Source organism: Haliaeetus leucocephalus, unplaced genomic scaffold, assembly GCF_000737465.1.
Source record: "Haliaeetus leucocephalus isolate CR32 unplaced genomic scaffold, Haliaeetus_leucocephalus-4.0 Scaffold848, whole genome shotgun sequence".
NCBI lineage: Eukaryota > Metazoa > Chordata > Aves > Accipitriformes > Accipitridae > Haliaeetus > Haliaeetus leucocephalus.
In genome coordinates, this window is record NW_010973284.1 from 10,081,496 (window position 1) to 10,104,625 (window position 23,130).

At 41.1% G+C, this 23,130-nt stretch overlaps 1 protein-coding gene across 1 annotated transcript in view; it reads right to left on the reverse strand.

Annotated features, from left to right (window-relative positions):
* Nucleotides 1–23,130, reverse strand: part of PTPRF (protein tyrosine phosphatase, receptor type, F) — a 295,930-nt gene that overhangs the window by 194,957 nt on the left and 77,843 nt on the right. The window contains exons 3-4 of the mRNA XM_010582510.1: nt 6,023–6,168; nt 3,135–3,276 (exon numbers count right to left, since the gene is read on the reverse strand). Of these exons, the coding sequence (XP_010580812.1) occupies nt 3,135–3,276; nt 6,023–6,168 (288 nt within the window). The remainder of the gene's footprint in view (nt 1–3,134; nt 3,277–6,022; nt 6,169–23,130) is intronic.

A 23,130-nucleotide genomic window follows, 5' to 3' on the forward strand; every position in this document is an offset into this window, starting at 1 on the left:
TTTCCTCCTCTGCCAGGCAGGCAAGAACGTACTTCTGTGCTGCTTCAGGTCATAATTGGAAAAAAGATAGAAACGTTCAATATGACTCATACATAATTCAGCTTATCAGCTACCCAGGAGAAATGAGAAGAGAAGGTATATGCACGTCTATTTCTCCTACTATCAACAGGAGAAATAATTTCCAGTTACACTAAGTATGCGTAGTTTGGTCACAACAGGATTTGCAGTTAGAAGGGAAAAATGAGAGACATGGGAGCAGAGAATGAAAGGGTAGTAGGGAACAGAACTGTTAGAAGAGATTCACTTATGTGAGAATTCCCGATTCCTCCAGGAGACTGGACTCATGCTTCTCACTTAATATTCAGAATGGAATAACTTGGCAATTAGAAAGGATTATCTGCCTCTTTATCTGTAGAACATTGCAGAAATCTAAATAAAATAAAGCTCCAAATTAGTTAGCTACAAAGACATCTAATAACAGCCTGCTAAACCCTGACTGTGACTTCTGGATTTAATGTTAAGGCCTATGTTCTAAAGACCAAATTGTGAAGAAGCACTAAAACTTAGTGTTATAAAGGATTTTTAATGTAAAAATCAATATGTGCTGTGTATTTAGCAGCATGTAACCATGAGGATGTCTGTGATAGAGCTTTGTCATGCACCAGGGACCACTGCATTAGTCAAATTCTTGAAAGGAAGTGCAGAATGTCTGCATCATTCAAACTACCACCTGAGAGCAATTACAGAAATTATTTTAACCCCAGAAGCAGAGGGAAAATCCAATCCTAGTTGACAGTCCTGAGGGTATCAAGGGTACTACGTGAAATGTGTCATTTTCAAATACCTCTACAAAATTCTTGTTAGGAAAGTGATGGCATAACAGAGAGGTGGGCCACTTACCACTATTTTTTGGAGGCCAGTGAGACTAAACACAACCACAACGAGGGCACTGAGTTGTAATATCGACTTTGCCAACATGTAAGCAAACAAAGGAATATTAATAATAAAAACAATTCACACCCTCAAAATGCAGAAACGGCATAATCTAAGGCAAACAACACAGAACAGTAAGATAGCATGACTGAAAAAGATACAGACCTGTCCATAGAAGGTTTCAGAAAAGAGAAATATAATCATAACAGAACCCATCTTCTTTATAAATTCAGCCAACATAAGAGGCACATATAGCTCTTCATCCTCTGTAATCAAACTCACAACTCTATATGCATGGGCACATACAAACTGTTACACAGCAAATGGTTCTTATTTTTGCCCATTACAAGAGTGCCCAGCAAGGGGTTGATACTCTTCAGTTAGAGAGGAAAACACAGCCCCCCAGCCTGCAGATCGTTTTTGACCTTATGGGATCATGTTAAACTATCATTACTCCCAACTAAAGCAAGTTTCCAAACAGAAAAGCAGGCTCTGTGCCTGACTGGTAGTGACTTTTTTCTTCTGTGGCTCTTAAATTGTGTGCACGCATGTCTTTTCCTGTCTCTGGTGTTTCCTAACATTCTGTATTTATGTGGTGGTCTGCAAGTTTTACCTCATCAGGAAATCAGCAGGAGCACCATGGAGCTGAGAAATACTGTTGTGCTCCTTTATGCAGCGCATGTCTCTGTGGGCCTTTGAACATTTAACACAGAGCAAATAAATTATTAGCGTGTGTGTGCATGTGCATACATATCTAAGATACATAAAGGCAACTGCAACCAAAGGAAACAGGAATGTGCTTCGAACAGTTGGGTATTCAAGTTTCTAGTATCACAAAAATCCAGTTGCAGGAACCGTTTAAATACAGATCTGCACATAAACTGCCCAAAGACCTCCACTGAGCTTTATGCACTCACGTACATGGCTGCAAAGGCAAGAAGTAACAAAAAAGATCTGCTTTCTTTCCCCAATAATTTTCAAGTCTATAGCACCTGTTACCCTATTCTTAATAATATTACTACTGAGGAGCAAGCTGATCCTTTAAGATGCCCCACCTCCAGAAACAAGATACACAATCACCTCAAGTATTGAATGATTTCTATGATTCCCATCACCACAGTGTCTGAACACATTACAGTTGTTTAATGTATTCTTTGTCACAGAGCAGAGAGGAAAATATGATTACCTCTACACTATAAATGGGGATGGGAGAACAAGGGACAATAGGTAACTTGTCATGTATGGCTGGCACACTCACCACTGGGATAACCAGTCTCCGCTGGTTCAAAATCATACAATAATAAACTCTTTCCAGTCTAGTTTTTTCATTACTCAAAAGTTTCTACATCAGTCCATATACACCAAGCAATTTGCCTAAGCCTTTTCCTGCTTGTCTTAGTAAACCAAGTGAAAAAAAAAACCCCAAAAAACTATTCAGCCAAATGCCCCAGATTTGCAACATCTCAGTACCTTTATCCTATATAAAAACAAATACTACAACACATTGATGTGCTGAAAAAAACCACATTTCCTTAAAAGCAGACAATAATTCTGATAATCTAATATAAAAAAAATCATCAGCTGATGACAAGCCTTACACTGTTCTTCCATAAAACATTCTATTTAGAAGAAACAACATAGCAAGCAAAATAAAACCTGCTCATATAGCAGGCAAGGATCAAAATCTATTCTTTAACAGGAGAAACAGAATAACAAGTTGTGACTACAGTGAAAAGTAGACCCAGCTAAATTCCACATCAAACTCAAAATCTGAAGAGTAACCTGAAAAATCTATTCAATAACTGTGCCAATTTAATCCAGAAGGTGCACCAACATGGATTAAGTTTCTGACTCTCAGATACAATTCTTAGATACCCTGAAGATGGGTATTATATCAAAGCAGACAGATGAGAAAAGTATAGAAATGTCTCTTTAGCTAGCCCTCCAAATTAGAAATGACACACCTCAGATAATACAACTAAAACTTTCTTTAAAGTTCAGAATCTGCAATCTTTTCATGATTGTCTGAAAAATATTAGCTTCTATCACTTAGAGTAAATTATAGCAAATGATACAGGATGAACACAGCTTTTTCAAACCAAGCTAGAATATCATCACGTCATCTAAAACTACCACACCAACACGTAGCTACCAAAGCCATGTCTTCTGCCACCTACGGCATGAAAAAACTTCCCACTTACCTTCTAACACTGTTAATTTGGCACTCGTGTTTATCTCCCCAACACTATTGGTTGCTGTGCACTCATAGATAGCTTCATCTCGATGAACACGCAGGGGCTGTATCCGCAGAACTGATCCTGATCCATCATCAAACTCAATAACCTTTAACAATGAAAAGAAAGCACTTCTTTATTGGTATCTTCTGCAACAAAAACTGAAAGTCAAAACAATCCAGGGGTTAAAAAACAAAAACCAAACCAAAACAAGCCCTGTAAGCCGTAAAATACCACGCAATTACTCAAGTGTTTCAAGTCCAGAATGCAAAAATTTCAGAGTCAAGAACATATTTGTCCTCTGAGGAGGCCAGAACAAATGAAGATCCAATGAGGTTCTTTATGAATCAATTAAGGCTGACAAATTATCAACCTGGTAATAAAGATGTGGATCTGATGATTTAAAACATCTGAGCCATATTTGCACTAATGGTTTTACTAATCACACTGATAGCAATTTAGTGCCAACTTTCACCTTGATGGAAGAACAGAATGATATACTCCTGTGGGATTACCAGGAAAATAGGAACAAAACTAGAATAAAACCTTGAGCACCTACAGCGCATGCTAACTCCAGCAGAAAGTGAGGGCTTTTAATGTCCTTCAGCATTGGGTACTTTGCAACTCTGGCATAATCAACAATGATGTAATTATGATTCTTTCCCCAGCATAATAAATTAAGTCCTTAATAAATCATTGCCTTTCCATCCATCCTGCTAAGCTGTAACATGCATTACTCTAGCTTCCACATGGAAGAAAAAGGTATTTGTTAGTTTGCAGCTGGATCACTTTACGCTACTCCCTAATGGCAAGACTGTGAAGGCACAGCCTCCGGCCACAGTTAATGCCAAACTCATCCTTCTCCTATTACGGAGCACAGCAAAAGTTGGAAATATTAACTGAACTGCAGATGGTGACAGCATGAGGGAAAGGCACAAGTCCCCTCCTGTCACTTGGGAACTGCAGGGGAAGATGAAGAGACTAAGCTATACTTTGTTTTCAGACACATGTACGTCAGCCTAGGACCTGCACTACCCCCATGCAAAACTTTTACCCTATTTTCAAGAGCCCTGTTTAGGAGTGCTTCTCACAGCAGAAAGACCAAATGAGTGGAAAACAGGAAGGAGAAAAATAATGCGCACCATGAGACTCTGCAGTGACAGAAGAAATAGAAAGAAATCAAAAGGTAACCAAGACCCCTGAAAATCTGTTATTCTTCATGCTGGAAGTAATAGCCCTTCTGTTCTAAGTAATAGAAACAGCTTGTAAAAAACTCTAATTTGGGGTCAAGTAGCAGCAGACAGGACAGAGAAATATGAACATCACCATAGTACATTTTAAGGAATTAAAATATTTTTTTCTAAATACCCGATTTTAAATTAAATATGAAACTGTGACAAAATGCTAAACTTTCTATAACCTTTACACAGAATAGGGCTACTGCCAAATTTTAAAACAAGACAAAGTCAGATGCAGAGACTAATTCACTTCAGTGATAAAGACTAAAAAGCTAAGAGATGAAACAGCAGAAATGCTCTTTTGCCCTTACTAACCTTTGAATAAACACTGTGTGAGAGGAAGGGAGCTACAACTACCAAGGACCTGACAGATAGTGAGACCAGAAATGCTGTTCATTTGCTAAAGATAGATACCTCTTTTGTGTAATAACTCAGCATGTGTACATCAGGTTTGTTTATTAATTTTTTTCATTTAATTTGAATTGCAATTTTCCTCCATATAAACTAGCTTAGTAATGAGGTAAAATTAACAGTTACCTAGCAAAGAAAAAAAGATATTATTCACTATCTCCTAACACAATAAAAATGCCTCAACTATGTATCAAAGCTGATGTGAATAAAGGTATGAAATTGCTGGTATAAATGCATACAATATGGCATAGCCCTCTGGTCAGCCACAGTAAGTATCGAATTCACCATAAAGGTTACATCTACTTACAAATTAGAGTGTTTAAATGGTTACTATACAACAAAACTTAACCTTTATTAGGGAAAAATAACAATGTAAAATGAGATTAAAATTGATTACTTTAATGAAGGTTTTCTGCTCACATACAAAATCATGATTAAAATTGGTGACTTGAATCAATCCATTTTGGGCAGCAAAGTCATCTTGTGCTCCAGCCAGAAAAGCAAGAACATCAAAGACAGGGTATTAGAGGAAAGGCAGCAGAATGGTAGAGGGGTCACATTTCCAAGGGCGGTTTTAGAGAAAAGAGCCCAACTCCCAAAAAAAGGAAAGTGGAGAAAAAGGTGGAGAAAGTCAGTGAAAATGTATTTGCTATTTAAAATACGAACCAGATTGGACCCTTCTTCAAAAGCATTTCTGATACCTGCTCTTCCCCCTTCCTTTCTCTCATGACTTTAGTTCACAGGGAAGTCAATTCACCCTTCAGGATGACTCCACCATTCCTCTTCCAAGCGCATCTGTAGCAGGGATGGCAGTAGCCATCCCTTCAAAAGCCTTCCAATAGTGTTTTGGCATCACGCTTTTGAATTTCAATAGGGATAGCCGGCCAAGGAGGTGCCTTATAAATTTTCACAATGAAAACAGAAAATTACTGCTAGATCCAACTCTTATTTGCCATCCAATTCAGCATAAGCCCCAGTCTCCCATCTGAAGAAGGATGTCCTATGTGTGTGCTTCCAGCATCATGCTCAAAGGACAACGCCTGCTCTACAGATTGGATTGCTGCAGGGAAGGAAATTTACTTTTCTCTAAAGCTCTAGACTCTGTATTGTAGTGATGCAGAGATGCCGGGTTGCAATGATGATTATTCTGTAATTAAGACCTGCAAGCATTAGATTGATTACCGAATTTTTGGGTTTTGTAATTACCTCAAACCGCTGAGAACTGACTTTCTTCCCCTTCTTCATCCACGTGATACGAGGTTTGGGCTCTCCTGTTGCCTGACACACAAAAGAGGCCACTCCTCCAGAAATCCCAATCTGATCTTCAGGAGCTTTCATAAATGTTGGTTTGCCTGGAAAAATAACCATATCACCCCCATGAGGACACAACATCAGATAAGCAAGGAATGTGTCATGTTAATCTAAATTATAAGATAATTGGTGCTCCTGCTACAAATCCAGGTTGAATGGCCTCAGCCACACAAATTCAGTGCAGACTGCAACATGACAAGCAGAGTTTCTGCTTGAGTACCTTTTTTTCCTGAAATGAATAAAGTCCATCTGGCTTCCCTGTAAATGAGGGCAATAGAGGGCTACCCCCAGTCCCCTGGGCATTCATTCAGGTATATGACAATTTAGAACCGCTTTTACGGTTTATTTTTTTAATAAATGGATTTTTGCAGGTTTATCACACGGTCATAGTACTAGAAATTACAGAACAGCTGACACACCAAACGTACAAAATGTACCATACGTTGACATTAGTTTTCCTGAAAGCTGTTAAGACATTCATAAAAATTAACAGATACAGTTTTAAGTATGCAAATAACAACCCTTAATTTCATTTTAGATGTTGATTGACATAAAAATCCTACAGTCTATAAGTATCTGGAAACTTGCACAGGCTGGCCTATGCTTGGTAAGAAGCTAATCACTGAAAGTTAAAGTCAGCTAAGAAACCAAAGTGACATTCAGGCCTGAAAGACTCAGCAAAAATAAAAATAATTAAAAAAATCATGTAACATTTTAATAATCAATAAAAGAAGTTTCATGAAAATACAGTTGCGTCTTCTGGATTTACACGACAGACTTGGATGGATAAAACTAGACATTCAGGTTGAACATTTGTATTTTTTTCACCCTCACTATCCAACAGAATTTTGCAATATGTGATCCAAGGATAATTTTGAAACACTGCTTTGTCCAAGTGAGAAGCATTTGATGATCTCATATCCCTATAAAGCACTAAAACATTTAATGCCACAGAGGGAGTTAACAGAGTCCACCCACGATGTCGTTCAGTGCACAGGTCACAATAAGGCCATGTTTCAAATACAATTCTGATCGACCACCTTGAAGATGAACCTGACCTATAAATGGGGCAGAGACAGCTGCTGGGATGTAGAAAGGAGAAGAGTGAGAGGAGAAACATCTGTTCAACCCTAAGACACCAAACCAACATCCCCAGTGGAGCTGGCAGTGGTTCCACATCTTCACATTCTGGACATGTCCACAAGTATGTCCTTGAGGGAGAGGGTGGCGACATCCGTAAGCCCAGGTGGTTTAAACGCTAAGCTTTTGATGAACTGAGGGCTGAGTTTCCCTGATCTAGGAGGGATACAGATTCAGCAACCCCAAAAGAAGACAGTCTTTAAATGCATTTTCCTAACATATAAGAGACTAAAAGATGAATCTTGAAGGTCTTTTCCAACCTAAATGATTCTATGATTCTAAAATGCTAAGGGTACAGTTGCAAGTTACAGCTGAGCCAGTCCGCCAGCCTGCAGCTACTGAAGGAGGCAGGGGGCCTTGCTCTGCTCCTTGTGCCCCTCGCCTCCCCTCTCTGCCTCCAGACACTGGCGCCCGAACCCCTACAAGCAGCTCCAGGGTCACCAGAGCCTCTGTGGAGCATATTTGGGCTCCTAATCTGGCAGAAAGCCATTTTTTTTAATTCTTTCCCAAGCAGTGTAGGGAGCACAGCGGCTCAGGGCAGGATCAGACACAGCCTGGGGGGGCACTGGAAGATGGCGCCTCTCCCTCAGCAGCTCCAAGCTGGCATCTGCCACCTGAAGCTGTGGAGTGCAACTCTGCCCTTGAACAGCAGCCTCTGAAGACTTTGCTAAAACTGCAGTACCTCTTTAATCTCAGTGTCGCCTTCTGGTTTAGCCCACGCTAACTGCTTATGCAGACCTCCACCACCCCAACAGCGTGGCATGGCGTGACTCAACACACGCGGCAGCTCAACCAAGTGACATGCTGCAACTGCTGCTTTTGACAAAGCGCAGAGGCCAGGCTCTGCCCTACTTCAACATGTGTGGACCGGACCGGACCAGACCAGGGAGACTGCCGAGGGCCCAGGATGCTTCTTGCTTCACACGCGCACACCACCGCTGTCCGTATGGGGCGTTGGGGTGAGCTGCAGGAGGGTCTCTGTGAGGAGAGGTCAGGGCTGCCCTGTGCTCGACGCAGCCAGTCCCACAACAGCCCCACAGCAGGGCACAGCCGAGCTCATCATGGCAGTGCCTCTGTGGTAACAGGTTCAAGAAGGGGCAAAACACCTCACGGTGGTGACGAATGAGGTAAAAAGTGTGACAAACAGCCCTGTGAGCACCCAGGTCAGAGGGGGACGAGGAGCTCTGCGTGCCCGAGCAGAGACTCCCCTGCAGCCCATGGAGACACCGCAGTGGAGCAGGTATTTCCCTGTAGCCCGCCGCTGGGTGGGCATCTAGCAGCCGGCTAAGGTCAACCCACCACAGCTTCAGAGTGAAGGACAAGGTCAGACCAGTTGGCACCACATGGAGAAGCAACCACCAGCTGAGGACATGCTTAGCAGAGAGGGACTGGTGACATGCCACCCCTGAGGCAGCAGGACAGCAGACCCCTTCAAAGCTTGCAACATCAGATGCTCAATGGGGACTGTGGTTGTGTGCTAGGGAGCCCACCGACCGCCCACATGGACCACAGGCACCAGGGGACACGCCAACCCCGAACCCAGGTAATCTGGAGGTCACAGCTGAGACACTAAGTTGCAGGCCTGGACCTCTACTACTGCTGCTTGCTCAGCTTTACTTCCAAAAGGCCTTTGCAGACAGTGGATCCACCAAGGTCAGCACCGCACATGCAGAAGTGGATACACATGATCTTTCCTCAACAAACTTCTGTGAAGAAATATCAGACCTGACCTGACCACAGAAATTCATCACAGGTGTACTGAATTTTGCCATCCTTGGTGAAGGGAGCCCCAGGACTGTGCAAAAATAGCTCAGAACGCAAACAGTGCCTTTTAAGACATGATGGCTGCTGTGTACAGTCTCTGGCACATTGTCCTGACATGAACAGCACGCAATTATTAAGTGTGCTTGCTTAACTGATGCTGATTTCACGTATTTACTCATCTATAATCATGTCTATTTCTATTTAGTTTATATTTACATATATCTGTGTTTATTCACCTCTCATCTATCCCAGTGAAATGTTAATTTACTGTTCAGGCTGCTAGTGATTGCAGTGTGATTGACTGTTTCGCTATGATATCTTGTACTGCATTTTGGCAGTTGATTTGGTTTTTTGATTTTTCTGTTATTTACTCTGTGATCTTAGTAAAATAGTGTAAATTTTTCAAATGACAAATACAGCAGAATCCAAAAACTTTTGTCCTTGAAGAATACAATGCAATTATATCTCTCACTGTACACCTACTCCCCAGCTCATACACTGAGGACTTAGTTTACTTCTGTACATTTTAAAAAAATCAATACTATTAAAAACCAGAACAAAAGAACACTGAATGTTCACCTGCAGTAAAACCTAAAAACCCTGCTACCTTGTTCAGCTTGAATTTACACTGTTATAACGAATCTTTTTCCCCTGCATATTGAATTGAGCAACACTGATTTCCATAAACCATCTAAATCCACTGAGACTGGTCACAAAAGTATACCTGTATATAAACCAAATTCTCACACTGTCTGGGAAAGGATATTTCTACACAGCCATTTTAAACATTTGTATGCCCTAAAGTTTTGAAATGGAAGGAAAGTACTAATTAAGCAAACCTAAAATCCTGAGTCCTTGCCCCAGGACAATAGAGTCGGGCATGGGCATACATATTTTTATACTGATTGGTAACTGTTAAGCAAATCCCCAAACTTATCTCAGTAAGAGCTAACAGAAGTGCAACAGATCATCCATGAAAATGTTGGTGTCTGTGGAAAATGCGTGTTAAGTGGACTAGACTACCTCCACACCTCCCCACCAACCAACATCTCTATAACTCTACTGCCCAGAGGAAGCTGCCATGGGACACATCACTAGTTACCTCCAAAGGGCAGTAGTAACCACCAGGGATATGGCCAGGTAATGGTACAAGCAGTCTTTTTAAACCTGTTTTGAGCATTTGCACTTTTAGGGTAGCCCTAGAAACACAAGCAGAAAAAAATAAGGATGTACCGAAGATACAGTATTATAATCAGTAACCTAGTTCTTGTCTCTCCCCTGTTCTTAAATTCAAAACGACCAGAGTCTTCTCCACAGGAGATTATGGGCATACCAAGTTTTAAGTTAACTGTTTGTTGTTCAAACAAGCTACAAATAAATACAAGGAACTGATAGGTGTTTCGCAGTGAAATCTTGTCTTTTCCCTGATGACCTAAGGACCAGGCAAAGCTGAAGATTTTTTTTACTGAAAGTTTTAAAAAAAAAAAAAAAGAAAAAAAAGAGAGTGATTGTATTCCAAAGACAAATCTGTGAAATACTAGTTTGAGACAGAACCTCCTGAGTAAGTCTTGGGTGACAGCAGGGAGAGGTGCCAGACGGCTGGGCACCCATCACGCCCACCTTCGCTCACTCCATCGTGTGGAGTAACAACTCCAGACTGGTGTATTTGTCATTTGATAACTCCAAGTCCAAACAACTCCAGCCTCTCTTTCCCTAGCCTCTCTGCTCAGTGTCAGATCCCTGGAGCATGTTCAGTCCTCACCCTCTAAACTAATTCTTGCTCCTCACTTCATAACCAAGTTCCCAGTACACCGGGAGTGGAAATTACTGCTATCATCATTTCTATTCACTCAGAAGCTTCAGGCAGAAGAATGGGTAAACTTTCACCTTCTTGGCTGAAATTTTCCCTGTTTGGTCTTTGCTCAAAACTAAATTATTCTAGAGAGCTTATGGGAACAACACAGTTCTGAGGAGGAAGACCACAAAAAATATTTTCTTACAAGAGAAAGAAACAGGCTTCATCTTATTTGGCTGGGGGCTGAAAAATAACAACTTGCTCAGACATGCTCTCCATTGAGAAACTTCTTTTTTAAAAGAAAAAGACATTTCAGAAGGAAACGACTTTCCTTTGACAGTTGATAGTGTTGAAAAAGTCACTTGTTGAGCAAGCACAGATTCCTGGATAATCCTATAAAGTGAATCACAAGGAGGGCCTCATGGTGTGGAAGAGATGCTGGCAGAGATTTAGGCACATGCAAGTACTTCACTGTGCTGGAAAACAGCAGCAAACTCATGCAGAGTCCTGGGCTGAGCTAGGGTGTGTGATGCTTTCAAAAGAAATGCCCCCTTGAATTACATTTTAAGAGGTCTACAAGAACATTGTACAGAAAGCCAGAGAGAGAAGTGCGAGCAGACAAGTTAGGCATGCACTAATCAGTAAGGCTCTTGTCTACCCTCCCCAGCAAAAGCAAAAGTGGTGGGTTTGGGAGGGGAACCTGAAGCTCTCAAAGGCAGAATCTCTGGTCTACTGGAGAGCCACTGACATAGCCTTCCTGTAGGGCAACTCAAAGTGAGAGACAGCCAACCATGAAGATGCATCTCTCTCACCCATATTTTATATATAAAATCACTGTTGTTCTCTGCTATTCTAGACTATTTGCTTGTTGTGAAACAACTGTTATAAATCAGAAAACCATCTCAGCAGCTATTTTAAAATCTGCCCTACCAAACATTTCTAGAAGACTAGTAACATTCCAGTTCTCTTTTTCAGGTTTTCCTTTCTTTATCAGAGCAGTTCAGAGTTACTTCATCACACGTGTTGTTTTAGGCTGTGCAGCTTCTCAGTGAACCCAAAGGACTTTCCCAGGAAGAAAAGCCTCTTTTGCCAGATTTCCTTCAAGGCTGAGGCACAGAGGTATAGCCTCCCTCTAACTTGCCAAGATGTCTTTTATGTGAACCATGGCTGTTGAGAAGTAACATATGATCTGCATTACCTGAGTTGAATACCAGCCAGAGCCTTGAAAAATCACGCTTAGTCATTTATATTTAGCATAGATCCTTGTATTTTGCTACACATTAAGCACATACCAGTCACATAAAAGATGCTTCCTTGTAATTTTGTAAGTGCCAAAAATTTCAAGTGGCTGAAACATAATATATGCCGACATAAATATGCTTCATATACCCAAATATTAACTTGTTTTATTTCAAAGACCCATCATTAGATGGTTTCTTAAAATAAATGGGAAAATTAAATTGAATCCTGATGCTTTTTCAGTATTTAGCACCCACATCAAATATACCTCATCCAAAAATTTTAATTCAGAAACCGGCAATCATACTGCTCCTCCTGTTCTTGTGGATGCTATTTTTCCAAAGAGTTGCATACAGGTTTGAGAAAAATGAATTATTAAACACGTCTTCAATTAAGTGTTCTATGAACACTCACCTGCTGCGAGAGATTTTAAAGAAAAGTATCTCTGTCCTCATGCTACAAGTGCCCACTGTTCTAAATAGAAGGGCAGCCAAAAATAAGACCAGCGTTGTAAGAGAGGGGAGCTTGTATTTTTATCTGAAAGCTTTTATGACTTGGGCTAAATAAAGATTGAAAGTAGTCTCTCCTTTGTGAAGGAAAAAGTTACAGTTGTGATATAAGATGAACTAGATAAGCACATACAATAGGCATACATGGGTAACGTTATTCAGGTGTCTGGGCTAAATGAATTAAAAGAAGTTATTGACACAAGCACGAAAAGATCATAATGGGAATAGTTCTTGAGCCTGGAAATTGGGACATTCAGGTTTAAACCCCTGTCTTTAACCTTCCCTGTCATATATGCCAAGGCACAACTGTGCCTTAGCTTCCACTGTAAAACTCGCCTGCTGTTATCACATGGCTGCTGTCAGGATGAATACGCAAAAAATTATGATGTGGCTCAGTTGTTATAACACTGGGAAGAAACCAAGAACAACACAGACTTTCTCATGTTCATGACTGACTTTGAAGTGGAAATAAAGTGGTCTATGAGACAGAGGTGGCCCATTCTTATATATACAGCAAGGGTATTTCTCTTTCTCTGTCTCCTTTATGATCTTGGATGATTGATACCTGTGCATGGATGGATGCTGCTGGAAAGATACTCTGGTGAAACCTACTCTATGATTTTTCTCCTAAGCATCTGCTGCAGGGCAGGAGGCAAGCCAGTGGGCTCTGCAGCTATCCTTATGTTTAATATCCTTATGTTTTCTTTTCAATATACCCACCATTCTTTAACTGTGGGTCCTGTCCCTTTGTGATTGGTAGGAATATTGTTTGGCAAAATCCAATTTTTCAAACTTGCACTTTTAATTCCTGTATACTTTACAAGTAGGAAGAACCTGTTTGAGCCTTGTAATAACATTTCTTTAACAACAGCTTACTAAAGCATCAGTAGGTCTCAGTAATCACAATGCTAATTCATTCCGTATTTCTCCTATTTCAGTTTTATTTCACTAAGATGACAGCACTTTGTAAATGAAACTTTTGTCCTTTATTGCTTGGTGCAAGGTACTTATTAAATAAATGCAAATATATATAGCAGGGTCTTGCATGCTCAGATACATACACAATTTTCTTTTTATCTAGTGAATGGATCATAACCCTTTCTCCCACCCGCTTTAAAAAACATTTAACTGCATCCCAATCACAGAAAATGGCATTCCCAATTCAACACATTCCTCAGATCGCTCTGAATTACAGGTTACCTGATGTTACCTGCACATCCTCCTCTCTTGTTTTATCATCTTATTGTTATTAGGTTTTAATGCTTAAGAGATTCCCAACAGCTAGGACAAATGATTCTGCTATTTCAATCCAATTTTAGTGGTTGAGTTTTCCAGCTTCAAGTGTGGTTGTCCGTGATAATCAAATCTACAAACATTATCTCAAAGCAAGCTGCATTTCTCCTCACCTTCATCTCCTGACTTCCATGAAGTTACATAGATACCTTTTGAGTTCGTACAAAATGAAATCAAATAAAGTGAATTATTAATATACAAAACTCTAAAAAGTAGATCTTTTAACATGTTCAATGACCTCTGTAACTTTCAGTAGAAAAATTACATTACAAAAATAATAAAAGCAGTTATCCAGCAGAGGCTGTGCTTCCCCCTAAACACTAGAAGGAAATGGGGTGAACTAAGATGCAAGGTACTCATTTCAGCAGGCAAGGCCCACTGTGCTTTGTTTATCTGTAGTAAGTTTAATTGAGGAGAATGCAAGGGTACATGTTAGGTCAAATGTATAATTTTATCAGCATTTGTAATGACTTAAGGTCAGAAACTCTTATAATCTTTGATTCCCCTTTCTTCTCCGTCTCCACAAACGGGTGCTGCTTACAATTTCTATAGGCTCTTTCCATACCATAAGCCCAGTCTAAAGGCAAAGCCCTGGACAGGGCTGAGGTGTCTCTGCACACAGGTAGGAACCTTCCCAGCCAGACCGGCATTTTCAAGCCCTCTTTTCCCTTTTGCTAATACAGGATTTATACTTACTAAATTTGATATAAAACATTAAATAGTCTTCAAGTCAAAATTGAATATTTTAAAATTTCTTCTTAAAGAAACATCTTAAAACCTCATGTGTCCTGTGTACTTCTGATCAGTATCTGGACGGTTATACATAAACCAGCCCTTCACCAGTAGAAACTGGGTGTCCACTGTTAAATGCTGATGTTTGGATAAACCTGCTTATTCCACAGAAATATGGGTTAGAACCCATTAGTTCACTCGTTAAGGCCACGATTACTGAATATTAATAAACTACAGCAACAGCCTGTCATCATGCTATTGCACATCAGTAAATTTCTAATTCTGTCTCTTTATGAATCATAGAAATTGTTGAAAGAGTTTAAACGCCTAAAATTAACTGACATGATACTGAAACGGAGTTGTCTCAGGCAGCCATCACACAAGGGTGCTGTGCAAGTCACTCAGCGATGCCGATTTATTTGTCGAGAGAGTTTTAGGCAGGCAACTTACACCTTAACGCAACGGGGAGGTGGTTTCTCTTCATATCATATCTGCAGGGTGTCTACAGATTTTGCGCACAGGGTGGCAAATTTTCTCCATTACTTTTCAAGGCTGTTGTAATTGCAACGTCTTTCTCAAAGTGCCTGGCTGGTTATCAGTGCGAGCTGCTTTACATCTTAGTAAGAAAATCCCTAACCCTGGCTAATCCCTGTGCTGTGATTGACTCTTGTCCATGGGTTTTTTTTAAAGTTTTTTGTATGCCAGGGAAGGGAGAAAAAAAGAAAAATAAATCAACCTCTCTACTATGACACCATTCTTACAATTGCTTCCTATAACTGAAGTAACATGTAACTGGAAAAAGAAAAATATGCCGAGAAGCACAAAGCAGTCCTGCATACAACTAAGGAATACTGATTAAAAACAGAGCAGAAAACCAGATCAGAAAGACATCCTTCTAGAACCTGAGGTCGTCTTCATTTCCCCTCCTGCTTTTACATCTCCCTAGAGCACCCGCAGCCTATGTGTGCAGCTTGCCACATATCTTGGGGAAAAGCCAGACCCCTATATATGGGTTTAGCTTTCGATTCTAACTCCCCAGCATTTATACTAAGTATTATACAGAGTAGAAAAACAAGGGAGAGCAGAGAAGCGCTGCTCTAACTGCAGACCTTCCAGCAGCCTCACAGAATGGTTTTCTGCTTTGCTTTAATTTAAAATAGAAACCTGAAGTCAAATTTCCACCTGGTAATAGCTTAAAGGCACTTCCAATTAACTTGGTAATACACACTTTCTGAGTTAATAAATTTTTCAGCTTCTGTGTTTAATACAATTAAACATTAGGGCCTTTGGCCTTAGACCTTATTTAGCTTGAGAAAGGATTGCAAGGAGACTGCCTCCAATTATCAGCATTTACACAACATTCACTTAAGGGCTTTCAAAGGCATACATATAGAACATTCATTTAATCATACACAAAATTCAGTACCTGAATTCAGGCCTTGTCTCTCTCGCACAGAATATGTACAACGGACAAGAGAATAATAATGCCAGCTACTGGGCTCTGAAATCAGTCATCACAACAACGCCTGAGGCAGTACGTAACAGCTGTGCCTGCTCCTAGGAACTTACTTTTCCTTCCAAATCTGCATTTTGTTATTTGCAAATTTCTTCAAAACTTCAAAGTTAATAAAGTGTATTGCATAGCGTAAAGAACTCGTAAGATATGCAGGACCAGGAAACAAAGACAGAACTGAAATCTTGTGCTTGAAAAAACATGAAAATTAATTTTGCCAGCATGCCTACCACATTAAACACCATATTCTTTTATACAAAAGGATTAAAAGGTTTTAATCCCTCTTTGCAAGCAGCTAGTCCTTGATTCAGCAGTTCAAAAGGCTTTGCCAAGCTCAGGTTTCTCCTCTGCTTTTAAGAATTAAAAGTGAGTGTAAACCTTATTTTGTAAACAGAGAGCACAGTACAATGATTTTAATAGAACTGGGAGCCAGAGTAAGCGATCTCTTCACAATATCTGTTACTAAAGCAAAGGCATCCCAGGCTCTCTGGAAGGCCTTTGCTGAGGGACCTGCATTTCATTTTAATGCCACTGTACGTTGTTCTGTCCTCCTCCCAGTAATGAACCAAATTTCTGCCTCATCTACCTGGTGAGGAGGAAAACTTTCTGCTTAATGATAACGAGCGCACTCTGGCATTTCTATTACACCAGTGAATTTTTTTCCTATTTGCATCAGCTATTTTATCATTCAGCATCTGTAGTACAGTCTGCAGAAAACGAAGAAATGTAATTTCCACATTTAAATGTTTACCAGAGTGTAAAAAATTTCAGCAGGTAGCTAGGCACCTGAGCAATATAGTCTCAAATGTAAAAAAAAAAGTTACTCTATTTTGCTCAATCTTACTTGAAGTTCCCCAAGAAACAGGAATATTTCCCCATTAAAAGGTTTCCTCCAAGACAGACTCCTTGAGAAGCCTGGATGGAGAGGTTCAATGCTTCTGGGAGACACTGGGCAGCATTTCTTCCCCGTAATGATGTATTTTAGCAGTGGCTAAATGAAGGCACAGAGCCATGCACAGCTCAAAAGCCATTTGAGCAGAGTTTCTTTCAATGCCAGGGCTGCCACCTCTGCCTGGCAGCAGGACTGCACTGGCAGAGGGCTGCTGAGCAATTCCAGTCCTCCACAGCGGAAAGACAAGAACCAAAAGGGAGCGCTGAGGCTGTGCTGCACAGCACCAGCTGCATGCTGACCTTGGTGCAGTCAGTAGTGGAGCTGGGGAAGCTCCGGGAGCCGCTGTCTCCTGTCCGTGAACTGCCCCCAAGTTTTCCGAAAATGGCTCTGTATGTATGTGGAAAACATGTGACTGCATCCAATGTGAATATTGGGTGTCTGAACCCCACAGTACAGACGACAAGTGACACATGCCAGAGGTTTGCAGTTTTACAGCCACTGCAGTCCAGCCCTGCTCAGTACACAAAGCAGGGCAGGCGCTTCATCCCAGAAGGTGCCCAGTCCCCTCCTGCACCCAGGGCCTTCTGGTTCAGCAAGGGCTGACTTCTAGAAAGGCATCAAAATTAATCACCTTCATGGTTGTTGCATTCTCGGTTTAATTTTTCTAGCATCCATTCCTTGCTGTGTTATGAATTTCACAGATAAAATGAAAAGCTCTTTTCACGTTAATAACTTTTCTCTGTGTAGATGATCAGGCCAGCCTCTAACTGTTTCCAAACTAAACTCCTCAAATCTCCAGCTACCAGGCATGGTTCCATATTTGAGTTTTTGTGGCCTTTTACCTGCACCAACCTTTACTTGATTTCACTTGATTATGCATAGAGTTGCAAGAAATGCAGAAAGCTGTGGCCTACATGGAGAAGTTACTGTTTGCCACACTGTGAAAAATGCTGTGGCCACCAGGTCTATCCTGAAGCCCAGAACATAATGCACTGGAACTACAAGGTGCTGAATTTGCATTTCCAGAGCTGGCCTGGGACTTGCGTACAGGCTGGAGCATGTGCTGAAGAGCAAAGGCTGCACGCAGGACCTGCAGGACCAAGGAGTCACCCCTATGGGTGCTTTGTGCATGGGGGCTGCTGGGGAGCCCAGCACCACAGTTACTCTACAGGCTGTGTGACAGTGTGCCGCTCTGAAGGGACTGAATCTGTCTAAAGGAGGTATTTCTTCTACATCATGCATTATCTCTTTCTTCAGCACCTCTGACAATATCTGTGTCTCTGGGAAAAGGGAAAACCAGTTAACATCACCATTGCAGTAGGTATCTTGGCAAGGCAGCACATATATTCCACCAAGGAGGTGGTATTTGAGACAGTGTATTTTATCCTCACAAAGCCAGAAACGCTGCCTGCTACCCAGAAACAAACTTCCCTAGTTAAAAGCACCAGAAGTAAAATCCACACTGGTTTAGGAGGACATGTTCCTTGCTCACCATGGAGCTGTGCTGCAGGTCACAGACCTTACTGTGACATGAACTCCTGCAGTACCTGGTGGGACATGAGCAGACCAAAATCCAACAGAAAGTGGTGGCAGGAGTTACAGCACATGACTAAAACCAAAGAAACGGGCATCCCTGACATGGGCTTTCAGGCCGGGTACACTTCAGCAGCTGCCTTCTCTGTGAAGAACCTTACTGCTCAGTTCATACATGGTCAGACATGAGGCACACAGGCTGGCATAGCGCCTAAAAGAGTAATGTTTACCAAGCTGGCATTAAGCAGAAGATCAGTAAAAAGACTGGGAATGTCTATGAACAATGAAAAGCATCCAGTAGCTCCTGTAGTTTTTCTTTTTGTATTGTCTCATACATCTTCACTCAGATATGTTCTTCATATTTTATCCATGACCTACTCACAAGTAGTTCTGGCTTGTCCCTCAACCCAGACCTCCAGCATCTTCTCCCACATTTCTCCTCATGTCAGCAGCAAGTCCCAATTTCATGCAAGATTCACACGATCGCAGAGGGCAGCCAGGAACTGCGAGTGGCTGTTCCACTGTTGACTCCTTGCCATACATTCACCAGGATGAGCCCATCAGGGGAAAACTCAGAACTGGCGATACCAGCCCTCAACACTGACTTTTGCAGCCTGGAAAGATGTTTACCCCTGAGACTTGCAAAAACGTGGAAGGCTGCAGGTGCCATAACAGAGCACTAAAGTATGCTGCTTACAGATATTTGCCATACTTAGTGTTTGCCTGCATCACTTACTTTCATTCTCACTGCTAGACAAAACTATCACATGCTACAAGCTTAAAGGACATGCACACAGGTGTCAAACCTGCAAGGTTCAGCTTGCTTTTAAGCTCTTTGTGGAGACTACACAGGATGTATTTATAATAGAAAACAGATCTGTCTTTTAGAGTGCTGCGTCTAAGTCTCCTCACTCATCCCTGTTCTGTTGACCGAGTCCCAAGGTTCCTGGCTTCACACTCGATTTGCTGAACTAAAATCCATACCAGCAAAGAGGATGACAAGCTACCTCAGTATGAGCTAACTGCGCTTCTCAGGTTTTACATCTGTGAGAAAGAAGGCACTGTTTCCACCTCAGGGATCTGACATCCCAGTATATTTCATGAAGGACGTACACCAGGGTGAAACACAAATCTGTATGTGAATCTGAAGCTTGAAAGAACGGCAGCCTTCCTTACCTACTGCAAGTCAGCACATCGCTAAATCGTATCACAGCCTAGAAAGAACAGGATGAGACAAAAGAGCCTGTCCAATTATGCCTGCCTCAAGTGAATTTTATTAGTCGCTCAGCTCTATTAACGGTGAGGATAGCATACCTGTACATAGGCAAATGGATCTTGCTTAAGAATTACCCACGCAGGAATAATCCCCTGCCTATCACCAATCTTTGATTTTCATGTTATGTTTTAAAGACTGACTTGAAGGTAGGTGCCTGCCAACTCTGCTTGTGTACTCCAGGAATAAATGTTTATCAAAGGGGGTTCCCCATTTGCTGAGTTGGAATTAGTTACACCAACAGGGTATCAAACGGGTTGCTGCCTGTCACCATTATCAAAGAAGAATTTGAAATAGAAACACTAAGCAGCAGCAACCGAGCGCTGGAGCCTGTCAGAGCAAGCATGACATAGGACAGCCAAAACATACAGGCAAAGAAGGCTGGAAGGTGCTCTCCGAAGTAGAGTCCTGTCCTTCAGCCTCGCAAGGGCTGCACTGCACACCCTCTTTTGTAAATGGATCACGCACCATCTTAAAATAGGTTTGAGTTTCAGCCACACTTCTCTTACTGGAAAACTGTTCCAAAATTATGGTCACGGAAACATCAGCAGGAAAACAGATTGTGGTTTTTAAAGTTATTTGTTGTCAGTTATACCCACTTCCATTCCATCTCTGTCCCTTTTCTCTCTTTCCCCCAATGTATACCTCAGATCATCTTTAGCCCCTTCTTAATAACGGTAAAGTGTTTTCTGTCTTATATAACCCCTGTGAGACTTCACAGACTAAAGATCTCCTCTTTAAAAAAAAAAAGGAGACAAAAGGAAAAAAAAAGATATATTGCATGTTGATTCTTATGAGGTTTCTTTGAATTCTGCTTCATACTCTCTTCTGGTAGAATCCATAATACTTTATCACCACCATCTTATTGAAAACCAAGAAAGAGCATGTATTTGTGTTTGGGCATCTTGAGATTACCATTCATCAGCTGATCATCACCTTTTCTTCTCCCCCCCCCTTCTTTTTTTTAAGTTACGCAGCTGAATATGGCTTTTGGTTCAGTTTAAATTATATAGAATTAACAAGAAACTGTTCAGTCAGTTTAATTTATAAGATCACATCTACAATGTCCTCATGACATACTATTTCCAAGTTTCAAGAAAACTTGCAGTTCTCTTTATCACATGCGGAAAGTGTTTGTTAACAAGGCTGCTTAGAAACCTGCACTTGCACTTTTATATGCAAGTGCATGTCCAGATCTCCACTTTAAACATGGTTATGGAATGAACAAAAGTTTATTTGTAATTAGCCAGAAGCCTCAAAGGCATGTTTATTGTGCAAATTAGGAACTATGCTGTAGAGTCATACAAAATATGCAATTCAGCTGATATAATATAACCTCAGATAATTAAAAGTGAGATAAAGGTAGAAAAGCAAAAGATGAACTGTAATCTGGGAGAACAAGCCCACCAGCACAACAGCAGCTGCCCACATTCTCTGTGCTTAGACCGTAAAAACAAGGCTGACAACACGATTTGCAAAGTGCTGAAATCACCCAACAGCACCAGTCATAATCTGAGATGCACATTTCCTTCAGCCAAGCATTTTCCCACTATTACTGGTGATAAAGCTGGCATATGAATTAAAGGTTTGAGAAAGGATGATGACAGTACGGAAATTAATTGCACATTAATTTAAAATTTCCAACTGTCTTGGCGTTGTGAAGCCATCACACTGCCACATCCTGGAGAGAAGTGACGCACTGGTCCACCACCATAAGGAAATACAGCCTCCTATTCCAGGTGACTACGTCTTAAAAGCTATTAAGTGTTTTCATTGAGTTGCATCAAATCACATTTCAGAGGCCAGTGTTTAAAATTCCAAGTATTAGAAAGCCCCATTCAAAGTATTATAAATTCAGCAGTGGCACTGCAGCAGACAGGGATTTATCTTTCAGCCTGCTGCGATCGTTATTAATAGTATTACCAGCCACTTTTGTTTTGCTAATTTGGTGCTTCACCTATGAATAAGTGAACTTCATGAAATAAATTACATAGAACAATATTAGTGTTGTTCTTACTGTATTAACAGGCATCCATGTATGTAATTCATCTACAGCCATTTCTGAGTATATCCACACTGCACATAATGCCATTAGGCACTGATGGGCTGGCTTGCAACCAAGCACACACTTCATGGACTCCCTCCTGGATGGCAGCGCAGCTGAAGTGGCTAGGAAAGCCAGGGCAGAAGGACTGCACGTCTCTACCATCTACCACAGACCTAGGAACTCCAGAAAAACTCCAGAGATGCCTTTCCAATTCTTATGTCCTTCTTGGATGTGGGGATTTGGGGTCCCTTTTTCTTTCTTGGAATAATGATTCTTGAACAGACCAGTCAGAATGCTGATTACTAAACAGCTTAAATTGAATGCAGGACTGTCACACATTGTGAAATGTGCTACAGAAGGGAAGGAGGACAGAACAACTTCATTGCTGCTTCATTGCTTTCCAAGTGCGAGTTCGCAGTTGCACAGGAAAGAGAAGCCTCAATTTGGGAGTTGATAGGCAGGATTAAGGAGAACGGTATAGTCTTTTAGACTCCTTCTCTCTTCCAATTCTTTGCTCATCATTTCATTGAGGAAACAGACCTCAGCTGCTTGGGACACCTGCTCTGCAATTCCTTTTTTAGAATTCTGAAGTTTCCTTAAAATCTAGGTTTGTTGCCATTTTGGCATGATTTAAAGAGACTGTTTCTAAATGACTCAGAAGTACTGCAAACCCGAGGTTTTTTGGTGTTGGGGGTGGGGTGTTTACATTGAGAAGCCCATTCAATTTATGAAAGAAACAAGGAAAACACTCCATTAGGAGGTTTTAAAAGGGCCATTATCTGGAGGAAGCTGTAGCAAAGCACTAGTAGTGTCGCTCACTTCCTAGAACTTGCTTTTTCTATCCTTCTGTTAACTTTCAATATAAAATCGGAGAAAAATATATTAACTTCTCAGCCAGTATATTCTAAGTAAATACTCAATGCTTGCATCTAGATTTTCAAGTTCTTTAACTTCAGGAATTTAAGAGGAGACAAGTGGTTTTGTTTCTATGGTCATTCATTAATTATTGGTGACAAACAGCCAAGACAATGCAGCTGAGATAACTGCTCTCTGAAAGGGCAAGATATCCATTGCTCCAAAGACAGCTCAGCTTTTCCCACCCACCACTGAGTGTCCAGAACATGCTCTGCTTGCCAAACGTGACACACTGAACCGTGATTTCCAGTGCTACAGGCCAGGCTGAAACCCAGAGCAAACATTGCAACAAGCTTGATTGTATCTCCTCCAACCTAAACAAGTGACAGCTTGCTAAAATATTCTTGTCCTAGTTACT